The following is a 16,991-nucleotide window of genomic DNA, read 5'->3' as shown; positions in this document are numbered from 1 at the left end:
TCTAACCACATCTAGAGGACCGTCTTCCAAGACAATACTTAATATCAACCTCTTGGGAGGTTCACACATGGAAGACTGAAGAAACAAAAAATAAAAATACCAAGACTCAGGGAACCATAGGTGGTACAAAAGGTGGCTGCGCACCCGCAACACCCCCTGAAGAATGACTGCATCGCCGGAAGGAGGCCCAACCTGCATTGAAAGAAAATAGAAAGAGCAGAAATTAGCAATTTTAATGATCCTAGGCAAAGACTAGAATCTAATCTCGTTTGGAAAGACGTAAAAACGGGAGAACGAAACACCCCTAACGGAAGGCCCCAACTGTAACACCCTATGCAATGATAATGCGCAGCCGAAACTGGTTTCCTGGCGCGTAGCATGGTGGGAATACCCGAGTCTGGGATGACCGTCTGTCTTAAGATATCGGATTCAAGAGCCACCACGTTACACGCAGTTGTGCTAAGTTGGGGTGGACTAAAGGACCCTGCTGCAGAAGGTCCGGACAAAGAGGAAGTGGCCCGGATCGACTGCCAAGAAAAACCGAAGAACCAACTCCTCCTAGGCCAGGTTGGTGTCACGAGAATGACTAAGGCCGATTCGTGTTTTATTCGTTTTAGTAGACGAGGAATTAGTGGAATCGGAGGAAACAGGTAAACCATGTCGTAGGTCCATGGAATTGCAGCCTCTGCCTGCGGATCCAGAGTTCTTGACACGTATCTTGGTCACTGATGTTTAAATCGAGACGCCCTGAGGTCCGCCTAAAGACGACCCCAGTGCGTGAAACGCGTGTGGATGAAGCTTAGGTAATCTGCTTTCCAGTTGTCCACTCCAAGGATGAATACTGCCGACAAGATTACTTGACTGACTCTCATCCCACTAGAGAATCTGAGATACTTCTCTCATTGCCATGCGACTACGATTGCCGGTCCGGCGTGGATGTAAGCAACGGCCGTCGCGTTGTCTGACAGAACTCGTACAGGAAGAGACCTTAGACACTGCGCTGCTTCTAGCAGAGCATGGGAAACTGCTCTGAGTTCCAACATTTATGGGCCACTGTCTTTTCTGTAGGGACCACCAATGAAAGTGATAGACGAGGACAACAGCTCCCCATCCTCGGAGGCTGGCGCCTGTCATATCCACCCAAGGAGTACCACCCTGGTTACCGGGGCCAAATGGATTAGTTGATATAGATGCAGGCGAGACCCTGACCCCTGTGTTAGCAGGGCCAGTTGAAATACTCGGAAGTAGAATTGTCCATATTGTAGTGCCTTGAAAGCAGCTAACATCTTCCCCAAGAGACGAAGACCAAGAAGCAAGGACACCCTCCTTGATCCTAGGGCTAGCTGAAAGAGCAACTGGATTTTCCGGGTCTTGTCTTCCGGAAGGAAAATCCTCTGTAATGTCATATCTAGGACCATCCCCAGAACTGGAGTCTTTCGGACGGACAGATTGGGTATCTAGAAATTGATGATGTCAGTAAGTCATAGTCCAAGAGAAGTGATTCCGACGGAGCCTTGATTAACTAGTCGTCATGACAGACAAACTTAGTGGAAACACAGGGAGCCGAGGATAACCCGAACAGCCACGCCCGAAACTGATTGTGAGTTTGCAAAATCGCAAAATGCTGTAAAGCCTGATGCGGTTCCCAATTTGGGACATGGTGATGCGCATCCTTTATATACAGAGAAACTCTGCCGGTTCCAAGCTTGCAATGAAAGACTGAAGCGACTCCATAGTGAAATGCTACAGTTTAAGATATTGGTTTAAGACTTTAGGTTTAATAGGGGCCTTGTCTGTGGACACCGGCAGACTCGTAGAAAAGAACCGATGTGGAGTGGAAAGCTCGAAAGCTATTCGGAACCGCACGGAAAGCAAAGTCCCATCGCAGGAGATCCCAGGCGGGATGGGAGACAGTCAGCCACCTGTTGGTCGACTGGTCTTTGATCCTGTCGACGTGTAACTGTATGTGGGCAACCTTTTCCTCTGCCACCCCTAATGTGCGAGGGGGTATCTCTGGCCCTTTAACAAAAGGGATGGGCACGAAAGGAATGAAATGAGGGACCTGTAAGTCCTCCTGCGAAGCATTCAAAGGGAAGAGAGAAGACTTACTTGTCTTGGGATATCCATTTGTCCAGTTCTGGACTAAAAAGCATATGTGAACCGTAGACCCTCAACAGCCCGTTTGGATTCTGCATCCGCCTGCCAAGAGAGTAAGCAGAGAACACTGCGGGAAGAAATAGCAAAAACGGACATACGAGCACTGATCTGTCTCTCTGGAAACCCTGGTCATTTTTAAAACCCATTAAGCTGGTGCATGAAAATATTGAGACAAAACTCAGTTTTGCTTTTCTCCATGGAAATCTTTAGTAAAAGGCGAACGATTTGTGCGTTCTAAAGAGAAGCCAGAGCATGTAAACTGCTGACTCACAGAGTTCCGCTAGTAATCGTAACCCTGCTCTGGAAGTATCCAAGCCCCTAATCAACTGGTCCACCCAGCAAATTACAGCATAGATAACCGAAGCGCTAACAGGCGTAGGTCTAAATTGGGCTCCTGCTGCAGTGTAAATTGGATCGCAGTGTTGTTCCAAATCACTAGCAGAAGAGTCCTAAATTAACGTAGCACCTGGCAAAGGAAGCGTTTTCTACAGGAGGAGGTGTTTCCCAATGTTCCATCATGGATGATGGAAATGGATAGCTGGAAGGGAAATGACATGGATTTGGAGCCGCTTATCCAGTTGTTTCCAGGCCACAGAAAGCTGTTCTAGAAGCTCTAGCTGAGCTGCAGGGACTACTTCCTCAGGTACATTAAGGATCTGCCTGACCGCTAGAATTAAAAAGGCTCCACTCCCTGAGAGGCAGATTCTAAGTAGAGCGGCGCAGAGCTGTGAGGGGTTCCTCATTTGACTGGAGGACAGTCGGCAGAGGATGCTTAGTGCAGGCTTATGATAGGCAGTGGAGGACAATGTAGAAGCGGTACACAATCTGTACCAGTTCAGATAGTTGGTTAACCTCCTATTGGTCGTTAATTCAGACAATACAGCCGCCATAACTCCTGCCATGTCAGCGGCCCATGCAGGAGTAGGTGAGACCGCAATAGCCACAGAGGATTATAATGGTATCTATAGTGGGAGGAAACCCACGGAAGCACAGCGAGAACACACAAACTCCACACCCCAGGGCGTAGTGCACCGTCTGCGCTGCCCCTTCGGTTACTAAACAAGCATCACATAGCGTGGTGCCAGCAGCATTCGGCTTAGTTTGTTGTTACATTTGGAACAAACATTTTCTAATAAGCCATAGTCCAGACATAGGTATATACACATACAGCCACTCACACAGAATCAGACTCTATGAATAAACAGACAGAATACAGAGACAGAAGGCTAGTGAGAAACAGAGGAGTTCACACCACTCCTCCCAATAATTCAGATTCCCTGCACTTTGTACACCTCAGTCAGCCCCTTTTGGAAAGGATCCTGTAGAAGGGGTGTGTGCTAGGAGAATCAATCCTTCTGCCCAGTGTGTGGCTTCTGCACTCTCCTGTAATGAGGAGAGTTGCAGTTAGTGTGTAAAAAAAAAACCGGCAGCCACGCTGTTGTAACAGCCGCTTGCCGCGTATAGAGAGATAGAGAGCCCGCCTGGTCCGCCCCTGAGGCATGCAATATGGTTGCTTAACGCTGGCCATATATTAACTATTCCTCTCTGACTGCCCCGCTACTTGCCGCTCTACTAGCGGGGGGAGGGGCGCCTGTGTAACGCTGGCTGCGGCACCTGTCAGCCCCTCTACATTGTAAACTAACGGGGAGAGGGGAGACTTGTTAGATAGAGAGCCTAGCGCTGCTCTAACCAGCGTTGTAGGGAAGAGAGCCCGCGCTGCTAAGCTCCGCCCCCGACTTCATCCAGGCTTGCCGCGCTAACCTGGCTGCCCACCGCTTAACGGGGGAGCCCGGCGCTCACAGACTCCGTCAATTAACGGCTGCTCGCCGCGACTGAAGGAGTGAAGCAGCGCTATAGTGCTGCATACAACATAGGGCGGTTAGGCGCCGGAGGGGGGGGAGGGAGGGGGGAGACGCGCAGCTATACTCACTGCGCTCCCCGGCGGCTCTCTCAGCTGCAGCACACTCTGCTCTTGTGTTAGAGATGTGCTGTGGCGATAAAGGAGCTGTCAGTGCTTTTTTAATAAGCCCTGTGCACTCCTTCCTGTTCCTCTAAGAACAGGGCGCCAGGTACTCGGACCCCACCTTTAGAGAGGTGGCGAAGGGTACTTAGTAAATGTAAAAGATGTAGGAAAATAAATAAATAAATATCCTAAATAAAAGAAAACAATAAACATATGTGTTGCTGGAGCACAGCAAATTGTGACCAGCTCCGATGGCACATTTTGTAAACTGAGGGCTGGTGGGGAATAGAGGGGGAGGAGCTTCACACTTCTAAATTAAAGTGCCAGCTCCAGCTATCCACGCCTCTATACCCCAGCGTAAGCACCTCCAGTGTCCCCTAGTGGAAGAAAGAGAAAAGACTGACTACTCCCACCTGCAAGACTAAAAACACTTGGTTCACTCATAAAGCGCCCTAATATACCTGTCCCATAGTTGAACCGAAAATTCCATAACTGTGCACTCTTTTAACCCAAAAATGACATGTCGTTATTGGCCAATTAAAAATGATTAAAAACGTCAAAGTGCCCAATTAGTCATTGGAGGGGGGGTAGCTGTCCCAGTGGTTCTGAACCAAATCCCAACATTTTTACATTAAAATAGGTATGTTCCCCAACTTTGCACCTGCTTATAGTAGGTGAAGTGAAATTTGAGGTAAAATTCACGATGATAAATTATTGCGGCAAATTGAATACGGGGTTTTCATTGTAAAATAGCAGTTTTTCCCATGACAACGTGTAATCGCAGGCTAACTGAATACACCCCAAAATATACAAATTAAAATACTCCATAGGCGAGCAAAATTATACCTAATGGTAATTTTTATTTTTAAAGAGAGATTTTTAATTAAACATTAAAATACTCATACAGGCAATCAAAATCCCATTTTCTTTCATAGGCTTATAAAATATACTTTAAGGTTCAATTTAAAAAAAAAAGGGACATGATAACTCATCTGCCTTAGGTTGATAATGCATATTGAACCCACCTTTTTATTAGCACCAAAAAATTATTAAGAATGAAGTAAAGGAACGTATAATGAATGTCAAAGTCGGGCAAGGCTGATAAACATTTTTTTCAGGAATATCCATATTCTGATTGACAAAGGGCCAAAATTTCAAAGTGATATGCGGATTAGGCACTGAGATAGGAATCTTTTTCCACATACACCTCACATAAAAACGGAGCATCAGGAGTGGCATTTCTGAGCAATTTTTTTTAAACTTTCACCCCCTATATCTCAAAAACTATGAGGGCTAGAGAAGAAACATTTTACATGGGTTTGTAGATATGTGTTAGTATCAAGTGTACAAAGTTTCATGAAACGCTGAGTCAGTGGGAGTCATGGCCTGGGTGAACTGACATGGAATGATTACCCTATATAATAATAATACCACATAGTGTGTGGCGGGAGCTGTGTTATTCCCTCTGATATATCACTGTACAGTCCCCTCTCCCCTATATAATAATATCACAGATTAGTGTGTGCCTGTACCTGTGTTATTCTCCCTTAAATATAACTGTATGGTCCCCACTCCCCTATATAAAATACCACATATCAGTGTGTGCCAGGGGCCGTACGGTCCTCTCCCCCCTATATAATAATATTACCACATATCAGTGTATGCCGGGAGCTGTGTTATTCCCCCTCATAGATCACTGCATGGTCCCCTCTCTCCAATATAATAATACCACATATCAGTGTGTGCCAGGGGCTGTACGGTCCCCTCCCCCCTATAAAATAATAATACCACATATCAGTGTGTGCTGGGAGCTGTGTTATTCCCCATCATATATCACTGTACTGTCCCCTCTCCTCTATATAATAATAATACCACATATCAGTGTGTGCTGGGAGCTGTGTTATTCCCCTCTCATATCACTGTACGGTCCCCTCCCCCTATATAATAATAATATCACATATCAGTGTGTGCCGGGAGCTGTGTTATTCCCCCTTATATATCACTGTACAGTCCCCTCTCCCCTATATATGAATAATACCACATATCAGTGTGTGCTGGGAGCTGTGTTATTCCCCCTCATATATCACTGTACGGACCCCACTCCCCTATATAATAATAATACCACATATCAGTATGTGCCGGGAGCTGTGTTATTCCCCCTCATATATCACTGTACGGTCCCCACTCCAATATATAATAATACCACATATCAGTGTGTGCTGGGAGCTGTGTTATTCCCCTCATATCACTGTACGGTCCCCTCCCCCTATATAATAATAATACCACATATCAGTGTGTGCTGGGAGCTGTGTTATTCCCCTCATATCACTGTATGGTCCCCTCCCCCTATATAATAATAATACCACATATCAGTGTGACGGGAGCTGTGTTATTCCCCCTCATATATCACTGTACAGTCCCCTCTCCCCTATATAATAATAATACCACATATCAGTGTGTGCTGGGAGCTGTGTTATTCCCCTTCATATATCACTGTACAGTCCCCTCTACCCTATATAATAATAATACCACATATCAGTGTGTGCTGGGAGCTGTGTTATTCCCCTTCATATATCACTGTACGGTCCCCTCCCCCTATATAATAATAATACCACATATCAGTGTGTGCTGGGAGCTGTGTTATTCCCCCTCATATATCACTGTACAGTCCCCTCTCCCCTATATAATAATAAAACAACATATCAGTGTGTGCTGGGAGCTGTATTATTCCCCCTCATATATCACTGTACAGTCCCCTCTCCCCTATATAATAATAATACCGCATATCAGTGTGTGCTGGGAGCTGTGTTATTCCCCTTCATATATCACTGTACGGTCCCCTCCCCCTATATAATAATAATACCACATATCAGTGTGTGCTGGGAGCTGTGTTATTCCCCCTCATATATCACTGTTCAGTCCCCTCTCCCCTATATAATAATAATACCACATATCAGTGTGTGCTGGGAGCTGTGTTATTCCCCTTTATATATCACTGTACAGTCCCCTCTACCCTATATAATAATAATACCACATATCAGTGTGTGCTGGGAGCTGTGTTATTCCCCTTCATATATCACTGTACGGTCCCCTCCCCCTATATAATAATACCACATATCAGTGTGTGCTGGGAGCTGTGTTATTCCCCCTCATATATCACTGTACAGTCCCCTCTCCCCTATATAATAATAAAACAACATATCAGTGTGTGCTGGGAGCTGTATTATTCCCCCTCATATATCACTGTACAGTCCCCTCTCCCCTATATAATAATAATACCACATATCAGTGTGTGCTGGGAGCTGTGTTATTCCCCCTCATATATCACTGTACAGTCCCCTCTCCCCTATATAATAATAATACCACATATCAGTGTGTGCTGGGAGCTGTGTTATTCCCCCTCATATATCACTGTACAGTCCCCTCTCCCCTATATAATAATAAAACAACATATCAGTGTGTGCTGGGAGCTGTGTTATTCCCTCTCATATATCACTGTACAGTCCCCTCTCCCCTATTTAATAATAATACCACATTTCAGTGTGTGCTGGGAGCTGTGTTATTCCCCCTCATATCACTGTACGGTCCCCTCTCCCCTATATAATAATAATAATAATACCACATATCAGTGTGTGCTGGGAGCTGTGTTATCCCCCCTCATATATCACTGTACAGTCCCCTCTCCCCTATATAATAATAATACCACATATCAGTGTGTGCTGGGAGCTGTGTTATCCCCCCTCATATATCACTGTACAGTCCCCTCTCCCCTATATAATAATATCACATATCAGTGTGTGCTGGGTGCTGTGTTATTCCCCCTCATATATCACTGTACAGTCCCCTCTCCCCTATATAATAATAATATAATATATACTGGACACGTTACCTGGCTGGAGGGCTGTCAGGAATGTCTATAACAAAATGGCAGCTAAAGCCCCTGTGGCCCCGCCCCCTCTGCTCTGTGACTGGGAGACTATAAGAATATGGCCGCCGGTCACCGTACATGAGGACACCATGAGACTATTCAGCTGTTACTCTAGTGATGAAGCTGTGAGCGGCAGGTGCAGGTGGCTGTTAGTTACAGGACGTCCTTCCTACTTTGTGCCGCCTGATTGGCTACTCGCTGCTGCCAATCACCGCACTGAGGGGAATGAGAGGAGGGCGGTCCCCATGAGAGGAGGGGCGGGGCAGATAGAAGCCATAACTACACGGAGGAGAGAAGGAAAGGGCGTGGCTATCTAGAGGGGCGTGTCTTCTATAGCTGCAGTTACCGGATGATCCCAGGAGGAAGAGGCAGCAGGTAATCGCATTTGTAATTGTTATACGGGGGAGTGGCCTTTGGTATCGTACTATACAGGGGGAGCAGCCTGCGGTGTCCAACTATACAGGGGGTGCAGTCTGCAGCGTTCTATAAAGGAGGAGCAGTCTGTTGTATCCTAGTATGCAGGAAGGGTAGGCTGTGGTGTCCAACTATACAGGACGAGTAGCCTATGGTGTCTTTCTTTCAAGGATAGCAGCCTGTGGTGTCCTACTATACAGGTGGAGTGGCCTGTGGTGTCCTACTATACAGGTGGAGTGGCCTGTGGTGTCCTACTATACAGAGGAGCAGCCTGTGGTGTCCTACTATACAGGGGTGTAGCCTGTGGTGTCCTCTACAGGGGGGGCCTGCAGTGTCCTACTATAAAGGAAATGCAGCCTGTTTTGTCCTACTATGCAGGAAGGGTAGTCTGTGGTGTCCTACTATACAGGAGGAGTAGCCTACGGTGTCTTTCTTTACAAGGGAAGCGGCCTGAGCTGTTCTACTATACAGGGGGGAGTGACCTGTGGTGTCCTACCATACAGAAGGAGTGGCCTGCAGTGTCCTACTATACAGGACCTACTATATAGGGAACTGGTCTGCGGTGTCCTACTATAAAGGGAGTGGCCTGTGATGTCCTATACAGGGGGAGCAGCGTGCACTGTCTTACAAAACAGGGAGAGCAGCATGTGGTGCAATACTGTACAGTGGGAGCAGCTTGTGGATTCCTGTTAGTAGTTATACAGGGGGAGCAGTCTGTAGTGTCCTGTTATTATTATACAGAGGGAGCAGCCTGTAGTGTCCTGTTATAGCAGCAACTGCAGAGTAATAATGAGTGGTCGAGGAATAACACATAATAGGTATAACATGTATGTACTGTATATACCAGATGATACATAACAGGAGCTGGGGAAGGATGTGTGAGAAGGACACAGACAGGACATGTAACAAAGTGCTGCACTCCCTGAGCTGAGACTGTCTGTCAGGACGTCCTGTTATCCTGAGCAATAGAGACTCTCTCAGAGACAGCCAGTGGCTGTGACAGTCCCCAGATCCTCAGAGTGTCACTGATTATCCCCCAGGACATGTCTCACCCCACCCTACGCTGCACACACACGGCCGGCAGGCTGGTCACACATGTAACATACATCTGAGGTGCGGTCATTTGTCATTTCATCATTTGTGCAGAGTGACTGATGGGATTCTGTATTGTGTAACCCTTTGTGTGTCCCCTGGGCTGCCTGCTGTCCTATCCCTGTGTTACTAACCTCTTCTGTTCCCTTCCCCCTCCCCTGTGTTACTGACACCTCTGTACAGCTGTTACACCCCCTGTTGTGCGCTCTGTATTCCTACGTTACTTCCCCTCTCCCCATATCTGCACCCCTTCTGCTCTCCTATGTACTCTCCCCTCACACCCCTGTTACCTGTATGACCTCAGTATAGTCACAGACTCTCTCCCCATATCTGCACCCCTTCTGCTCTCCTGTGTACTCCCCCCTCACACCCCTGTTATCTGTATGACCTCAGTATAGTCACAGATTCTCTCCGTATCTGGAATAAATGTAAAACAAAAGTGAAAATTCCCAACATCCCTAATTCATGTGTTTGTTAAAGATTCACGTGGAGCAAATTGCACCAAATCTGTGTCTGGGAGGAATAAGACCCCCGGCCAGGAGAGGAGCATTGGTGTAACCTTATACAGTACAGCGTTGTGTGACGGCCTCTGAGGAGCCTTATGGGGCTGGGTCACAGGAACCTCTGACAGACACTGACCAGGGCTCTATGGCTGGGGGGAAAGGGGAGACTTACTGGTCACTCAGTGTTACATGTCTGACTTTGTTACATGTGTTCCCTGTGATATTTATTATATTTATTCCTAGATAGTCCTGCTGTGAGGAACCAAAGTCTTTATTACACCTCACACATTCTGTATTCTCACTGATTCATTGAGGATGGACAAGGACGGGAGTCACAGGTCTGAGAGGATCTTACATCTCACTCTGGAGATCATCTATCTTCTGACTGGGGAGGTGAGAGGGTCTGGGGTGTCACAGTGACATCACTTATATCTATAGTAATAATACAGGGACATGACTGGGGAGGTGAGGGGATCTGGGACTGTCACAGTGACATCACTTAAATCTATAGTAATAATACAGGGACATGACTGGGGAGGTGAGAGAATCTGGGAGTGTCACGGTGACATCACTTATATCTATAGTAATAATACAGGGACATGACTGGGGAGGTGAGGGGATCTGGGAGTGTCACTGTGACATCACATATCTATAAATAATACAGGGACATGGCTGGAGAGGTGAGAGGATCTGGGAGTGTCACAGTGACATCACTTATATCTATAGTAATAATACAGGGACATGACTGGGGAGGTGAGGGGATCTGGGAGCGTCACTGTGACATCACTTATATCTATAGTAATAATACAGGGACATGACTGGGGAGGTGAGGGGATCTGGCAGCGTCACAGTGACATCACTTATATCTATAGTAATAATACAGGGACATGACTGGGGAGGTGAGAGGGTCTGGGAGCGTCACAGTGACATCACTTATATCTATAGTAATAATACAGGGACATGACTGGGGAGGTGAGGGGATCTGGGGGTGTCACACTGACATCACGTATATCTATAGTAATAATACAGGGACATGACTGGGGAGGTGAGGGGATCTGGGAGTGTCACAGTGACATCACTTATATCTATAGTAATAATACAGGGACATGACTGGGGAGGTGAGGGGATCTGGGGGTGTCACAGTGACATCACATATCTATAGTAATAATACAGGGACATGACTGGGGAGGTGAGGGGATCTGGAGGTGTCACAGTGACATCACTTATATCTATAGTAATAATACAGGGACATGACTGGGGAGGTGAGGGGATCTGGAGGTGTCACAGTGACATCACTTATATCTATAGTAATAATACAGGGACATGACTGGGGAGGTGAGGGGATCTGGAGGTGTCACAGTGACATCACTTATATCTATAGTAATAATACAGGGACATGACTGGGGAGGTGAGGGGATCTGGGAGTGTCACAGTGACATCACTTATATCTATAGTAATAATACAGGGACATGACTGGGGAGGTGAGGGGATCTGGGAGCGTCACTGTGACATCACTTATATCTATAGTAATAATACAGGGACATGACTGGGGAGGTGAGGGGATCTGGGAGCGTCACAGTGACATCACTTATATCTATAGTAATAATACAGGGACATGACTGGGGAGGTGAGAGGGTCTGGGAGCGTCACAGTGACATCACTTATATCTATAGTAATAATACAGGGACATGACTGGGGAGGTGAGGGGATCTGGGAGCGTCACTGTGACATCACTTATATCTATAGTAATAATACAGGGACATGACTGGGGAGGTGAGGGGATCTGGCAGCGTCACAGTGACATCACTTATATCTATAGTAATAATACAGGGACATGACTGGGGAGGTGAGAGGGTCTGGGAGTGTCACAGTGACATCACTTATATCTATAGTAATAATACAGGGACATGACTGGGGAGGTGAGGGGATCTGGGGGTGTCACACTGACATCACGTATATCTATAGTAATAATACAGGGACATGACTGGGGAGGTGAGGGGATCTGGGAGTGTCACAGTGACATCACTTATATCTATAGTAATAATACAGGGACATGACTGGGGAGGTGAGGGGATCTGGGGGTGTCACAGTGACATCACATATCTATAGTAATAATACAGGGACATGACTGGGGAGGTGAGGGGATCTGGAGGTGTCACAGTGACATCACTTATATCTATAGTAATAATACAGGGACATGACTGGGGAGGTGAGGGGATCTGGAGGTGTCACAGTGACATCACTTATATCTATAGTAATAATACAGGGACATGACTGGGGAGGTGAGGGGATCTGGAGGTGTCACAGTGACATCACTTATATCTATAGTAATAATACAGGGACATGACTGGGGAGGTGAGGGGATCTGGGAGTGTCACAGTGACATCACTTATATCTATAGTAATAATACAGGGACATGACTGGGGAGGTGAGGGGATCTGGGAGCGTCACTGTGACATCACTTATATCTATAGTAATAATACAGGGACATGACTGGGGAGGTGAGAGGGTCTGGGAGCGTCACAGTGACATCACTTATATCTATAGTAATAATACATGGACATGACTGGGGAGGTGAGGGGATCTGGGAGCGTCACAGTGACATCACTTATATCTATAGTAATAATACAGGGACATGACTGGGGAGGTGAGGGGATCTGGGAGCGTCAGTGACATCACTTATATCTATAGTAATAATACAGGGACATGACTGGGGAGGAGAGGGGATCTGGGAGTGTCACAGTGACATCACTTATATCTATAGTAATAATACAGGGACGTGACTGGGAGGTGAGGGGATCTGGGAGTGTCACAGTGACATCACTTATATCTATAGTAATAACCGAGCAGCAGGGAGCCGGTCTCAGATATAGTATCAGTCCCACAGTCCTGGCTGGAGTTTGGATTTAGTACATTGCACAAGTATGAGGTTTACACTGACCCAAACATGTCGGAGCTGCAGGATATACTATATACTCATTTTACTGTATATAGAATATTGTTACAGGACAAGTATTTGTAAATATAGTTTTCTTGTATATTATGTAAAATGAACACCTGAATAAACAGTGTAATTTAAATGGAGTTTAACTGACCTTTCCATTGATGTTTCCCCCAATACACAGGGTTATACAGTAGTGAAGAAGACATCCGATGTGCATGAGACACCCAGCAGCCGACTCCATGTGTCAGGAGGACTGAGCAGGAACCAGAGTCCCATCACGGTGCCTCCACCTCACTCACTGATACATGAGAGACACAATGACCAGAAGATCCTGGAACTCGCCAATGAGATCATTCAGCTGCTGACTGGAGAGGTGACTGCTGGGAATGGGACATTATACAGTAAAACCAGGGGATGTGTCTGGGTGATGACTGGAGAGGTGATTGCTGGGAATGGGACATTATACAGTAACACCAGGGGATGTGTCTGGGTGATGACTGGAGAGGTGACTGCTGGGAATGGGACAATATACAGTAACACCAGGGAATGTGTCTGGGTGATGACTGGGGAGGTGACTGCTGGGAATGGGACATTATACAGTAACACCAGGGGATGTGTCTGGGTGATGACTGGAGAGGTGACTGCTGGGAATGGGACAATATACAGTAACACCAGGGAATGTGTCTGGGTGATGACTGGGGAGGTGACTGCTGGGAATGGGACATTATACAGTAACACCAGGGGATGTGCCTGGGTGATGACTGGAGAGGCGACTGCAGGGAATGGGACATTATACAGTAACACCAGGGGATGTGTCTGGGTGATGACTGTATCATTGTGTGTGTCAGGTTCCTATAAGGTGTCAGGATGTCACTGTCTATGTCTCCATGCAGAAGGGGGAGTATATAGAGGAACACAGGGGTCTGTACAAGGACGTGATGATGGAGAATCACCGGCCCCTCACATCACTGGGTAAGAGGACACTGCCATTTATTGTACAGGGGAGATTAGGTATGGGGGCTCCCTATATACACATAATATAATAATCACATATATACAATGTACTCAGTCACTGTGTGTCTCCTACAGATGGACCCAGTAACAGAAATAACACAGAGAGATGTCCCCATCCTCTTTATTCACAAGATTGTACAGAGGAGAATCACAGGACCCCACAGGAGCATCAGGTAGATGGGTTTAGGGTCTCACCAATATACCAAAGTGACTGTCACTATATGATCTGTAGAGATGCTGTGTGTGTCTTATACACTGATATTATACTGTGTAATCTCAATGCAATCAAACATTATTTAAAAAAAAAATTTTTGTTTAGGGTGCAGCTCAGGCTAATATTAAGGTAGAAGATATAGAGGGAGAAGAATAGACATATGTGACTGATATGAAGGCAGACGATACAGAGGGAGAAGAAGAGACATATGTGACTGATATGAAGGCAGACGATACAGAGGGAGAAGAAGAGACATATGTGACTGATATGAAGGCAGAAGATACAGAGGAAGAAAAAGAGACGTATTACACTGATAATAAGCCGTGGGGTGATCAGCAGTGTAAGGAGGACAAAATCCCTAAAGATATCAGTACAGGTGAGTAATAATCACTTATTACAGAATAGTCACATTCTCCTTGTCAAGTCTCCTCTTACACTCTCCTCTGTCAGTACAAACTAATGAAGTAAATGTATCTGCCCAGTGTGGAAGACGGGAGCCATCAGCCTTTATGATTCTCCTGCTATCCCCCTCACATCATGTCACTGTATGTTACCAGCCCAGAGATCTGACCAGTCTCCTCCCCACACTCTCTGGTGTATCTCAGATACTGAGATGGTGATAACAGTAGAATGCAGCTAGTTTGACTTGTGTGTGATATAATGTATAGACCATGCCTACACTCTGTTACACACACTGAGATGGAGATCCAGAGAGTGTGAGGACACAGCAGGGTGCTGCTAGTATGACCTGTGTGTGATATAATGTATAGTCCAGTGATTCCCAACCTCAGTCCTCGAGGCACACTAACGGTCCTGGTTTTAGTGATATCCATACTTAAGCACAGATGGTTAAATCAAAATAATTGAGGTACTAATTAGGTCACCTATGCTCAAGTGTGGCTAGCCTTAAAACCTGGACTGTTAGTTGCCTTGAGGACAGTGGTTGGGAATCCCTGGTATAGACCATGCCTGCACTTTGTTACGCATACTGAGATGGAGATCCGGAAAGTGTGAGGACATAGCAGGGTGCAGCTAGTATGTCCTGTGTGTGATATAATGTATGGACCATGCCTGCACTCTGTTACACATACTGAGATGGAGATATGGAGAGTGTGAGGACACAGCAGGATACAGCTAGTATGTCCTGTGTGTGATATAATGTATAGACCATGCCTGCACTCTGTTACACATACTGAGATGGAGATCTTATTATAGTTACACAGTAGGAGATGTTGGGGTACAGCCGGGCACGTCTTATTATAGTTACACAGTATGAGATGTAGGGGTACAGCCGGGCACGTCTTATTATAGTTACACAGTATGGTATAGTTCTGCAGAGAGGCTAATTCCATATAATTATTCTGTTCCCAGCAGATGGACACAGCAGCAGTAATAACTTGGGGAGACGTCTCATATTATCTCTAGATTGTGACCTGGACGATAATAACTTCTCACAGAACTCTCCAGGAGAAAACTCCATTACCCCCACTATGCATCCAGCATCTCATAAAGCAAATATATCATCTGTTCCCTCTAACCATGAGGAATGTTCCCCTGATAATCCCAGCTCAGATCACACAGGTGATAATCCATTGTCATGTTCTGAATGTGGGAAAGGATTTACCAAGCAGATCAGTCTTTCTATACATCAGAAGAGAGTTCACAAAGCTGAAAGGCCTTTTCTGTGTTCTGGGTGTGGGAAATATTTTGCACGTAAATCATATCTTGTTACACATCAGAGATGTCACACAGGTGAGAAACCATTTCCATGTCCTGAGTGTGGGAAATGTTTTACATGGAAATCAAATCTTGTTACACATCAGAGAAGTCATACACGTGAGAAACCATTTCCATGTTCTGAGTGTGGGAAATGTTTTAAACATAAATTAGCTCTTGTTACACATCAGAGACGTCACACAGGTAAGAATCTATTTCCATGTTCTGAATGTGGGAAATGTTTTATACTTAAATCATATCTTGTTATACATCAGAGACGTCACACAGGTGAAAAGCCTTTTTCATGCTCTGAGTGTGGGAAATGTTTTACACAAAAATCAAATCTTGTGAAACATCAGAGAATTCACACAGGTGAGAAACCATTTCCATGCTCTTGAGTGTGGGAAATGGTTTACACAGAAATCTGCTCTTTTTAGTCATCAGAGACATCACACATGAGAAAAACAATGTTTATGAGCATCTAGATATATATAGAAATTGCAGCGGTATTTGCAGTACTTGGGAATTATCAGAAGAAGCATAAATACAATGTTAGTCTAGATTGCTGTCGCTGCATAGTGAAGGATAAATGACATTTACATCATCACACTATGGGCCTGTTTCAGAAGCAATGTAGCTGCAGTCTCTTACAGATTGCAGGTGCTAATATATGCTAATGCCGAGGCACAGCCGCCATAACCACGCCCACTGCTGCCTTCTCATCGGTACCATTGTCGCACATCAAGCAGTCACACAGCATTTACATAAGGTCTGACCATCCACAAACACTGCAGCTCTCCTGACATGCAGAGAGGTCTCATGCTGCAGCTGCCATAGCGATTAATTTATACACTCCCATGACATGACGATCACACGGATAGACACGCCTGCAGTTTTCTGTCCATCCCAGTGTTACCTCCTCCCAAATGCTATCACCCTTTCATTCACTAAGTGATGTATTCCTCTGTGCGTCCGTAATAGCAATGTAATCGCTGTGTGTGCGCAGTGTGACTTATACGCAGGCGTGATGGCAAACATTCGCTTTA

The 16,991-nt window shown here is 45.8% G+C and overlaps 4 protein-coding genes and 1 non-coding gene across 5 annotated transcripts in view; 2 read left to right on the top strand and 3 right to left on the bottom strand.

Moving 5' to 3' along the window:
• LOC148451072 (uncharacterized) overlaps positions 1–8,045 on the bottom strand; it is a 29,682-nt gene extending 21,637 nt beyond the window's left edge. The window contains exon 1 of the mRNA XM_088462324.1: positions 8,010–8,045. The gene's annotated coding sequence lies outside the window, so the exon portion shown is untranslated. The remainder of the gene's footprint in view (positions 1–8,009) is intronic.
• The window catches only part of LOC148451070 (uncharacterized), a 78,868-nt gene extending 62,449 nt beyond the window's left edge, over positions 1–16,419 (top strand). Inside the window, exon 9 of the mRNA XM_088462326.1 lies at positions 15,802–16,419. Coding sequence (XP_088318452.1) covers positions 15,802–16,343 — 542 coding nt within the window. The 3' untranslated portion in view covers positions 16,344–16,419. The remainder of the gene's footprint in view (positions 1–15,801) is intronic.
• The window catches only part of LOC148451068 (uncharacterized), a 260,573-nt gene that overhangs the window by 82,099 nt on the left and 161,483 nt on the right, over positions 1–16,991 (bottom strand). The gene's annotated exons all lie outside the window — the stretch shown is intronic.
• On the top strand, positions 379–14,476 carry LOC148451071 (uncharacterized). The gene is made up of 6 exons (XM_088462307.1): positions 379–650; positions 881–938; positions 13,183–13,374; positions 13,850–13,973; positions 14,091–14,188; positions 14,335–14,476. The coding sequence occupies exons 1-6, from the start codon at positions 379–381 to the stop codon at positions 14,383–14,385; spliced, it is 795 nt and encodes a 264-aa protein (XP_088318433.1). The 3' UTR covers positions 14,386–14,476.
• Positions 2,295–2,411, bottom strand: LOC148451073 (U5 spliceosomal RNA). Its single transcript, XR_015875181.1, has one exon. It is a non-coding gene; the product is annotated as a U5 spliceosomal RNA (small nuclear RNA).

Source organism: Taudactylus pleione, unplaced genomic scaffold (genome assembly GCF_031769625.1).
Source record: "Taudactylus pleione unplaced genomic scaffold, aTauple2 ptg001186l, whole genome shotgun sequence".
NCBI classification, from domain to species: domain Eukaryota; kingdom Metazoa; phylum Chordata; class Amphibia; order Anura; family Myobatrachidae; genus Taudactylus; species Taudactylus pleione.
The sequence above is the reverse complement of the archived record's forward strand: the minus strand, read 5'-3'. Positions and strand labels throughout refer to the sequence as shown.

What these genes read in the sequence shown, in the direction of transcription:
- LOC148451071 (XM_088462307.1), top strand. Translation starts at nt 379, where the DNA reads ATGGTGGGAATACCCGAGTCTGGGATGACCGTCTGTCTTAAGATATCG. An exon ending in ATTGCCGGTCCGGCGTGGAT is followed by an intron (nt 939 to 13,182) that starts GTAAGCAACGGC and finishes CCCAATACACAG; the next exon opens with GGTTATACAGTAGTGAAGAA. An exon ending in CCGGCCCCTCACATCACTGG is followed by an intron (nt 13,974 to 14,090) that starts GTAAGAGGACAC and finishes TGTCTCCTACAG; the next exon opens with ATGGACCCAGTAACAGAAAT.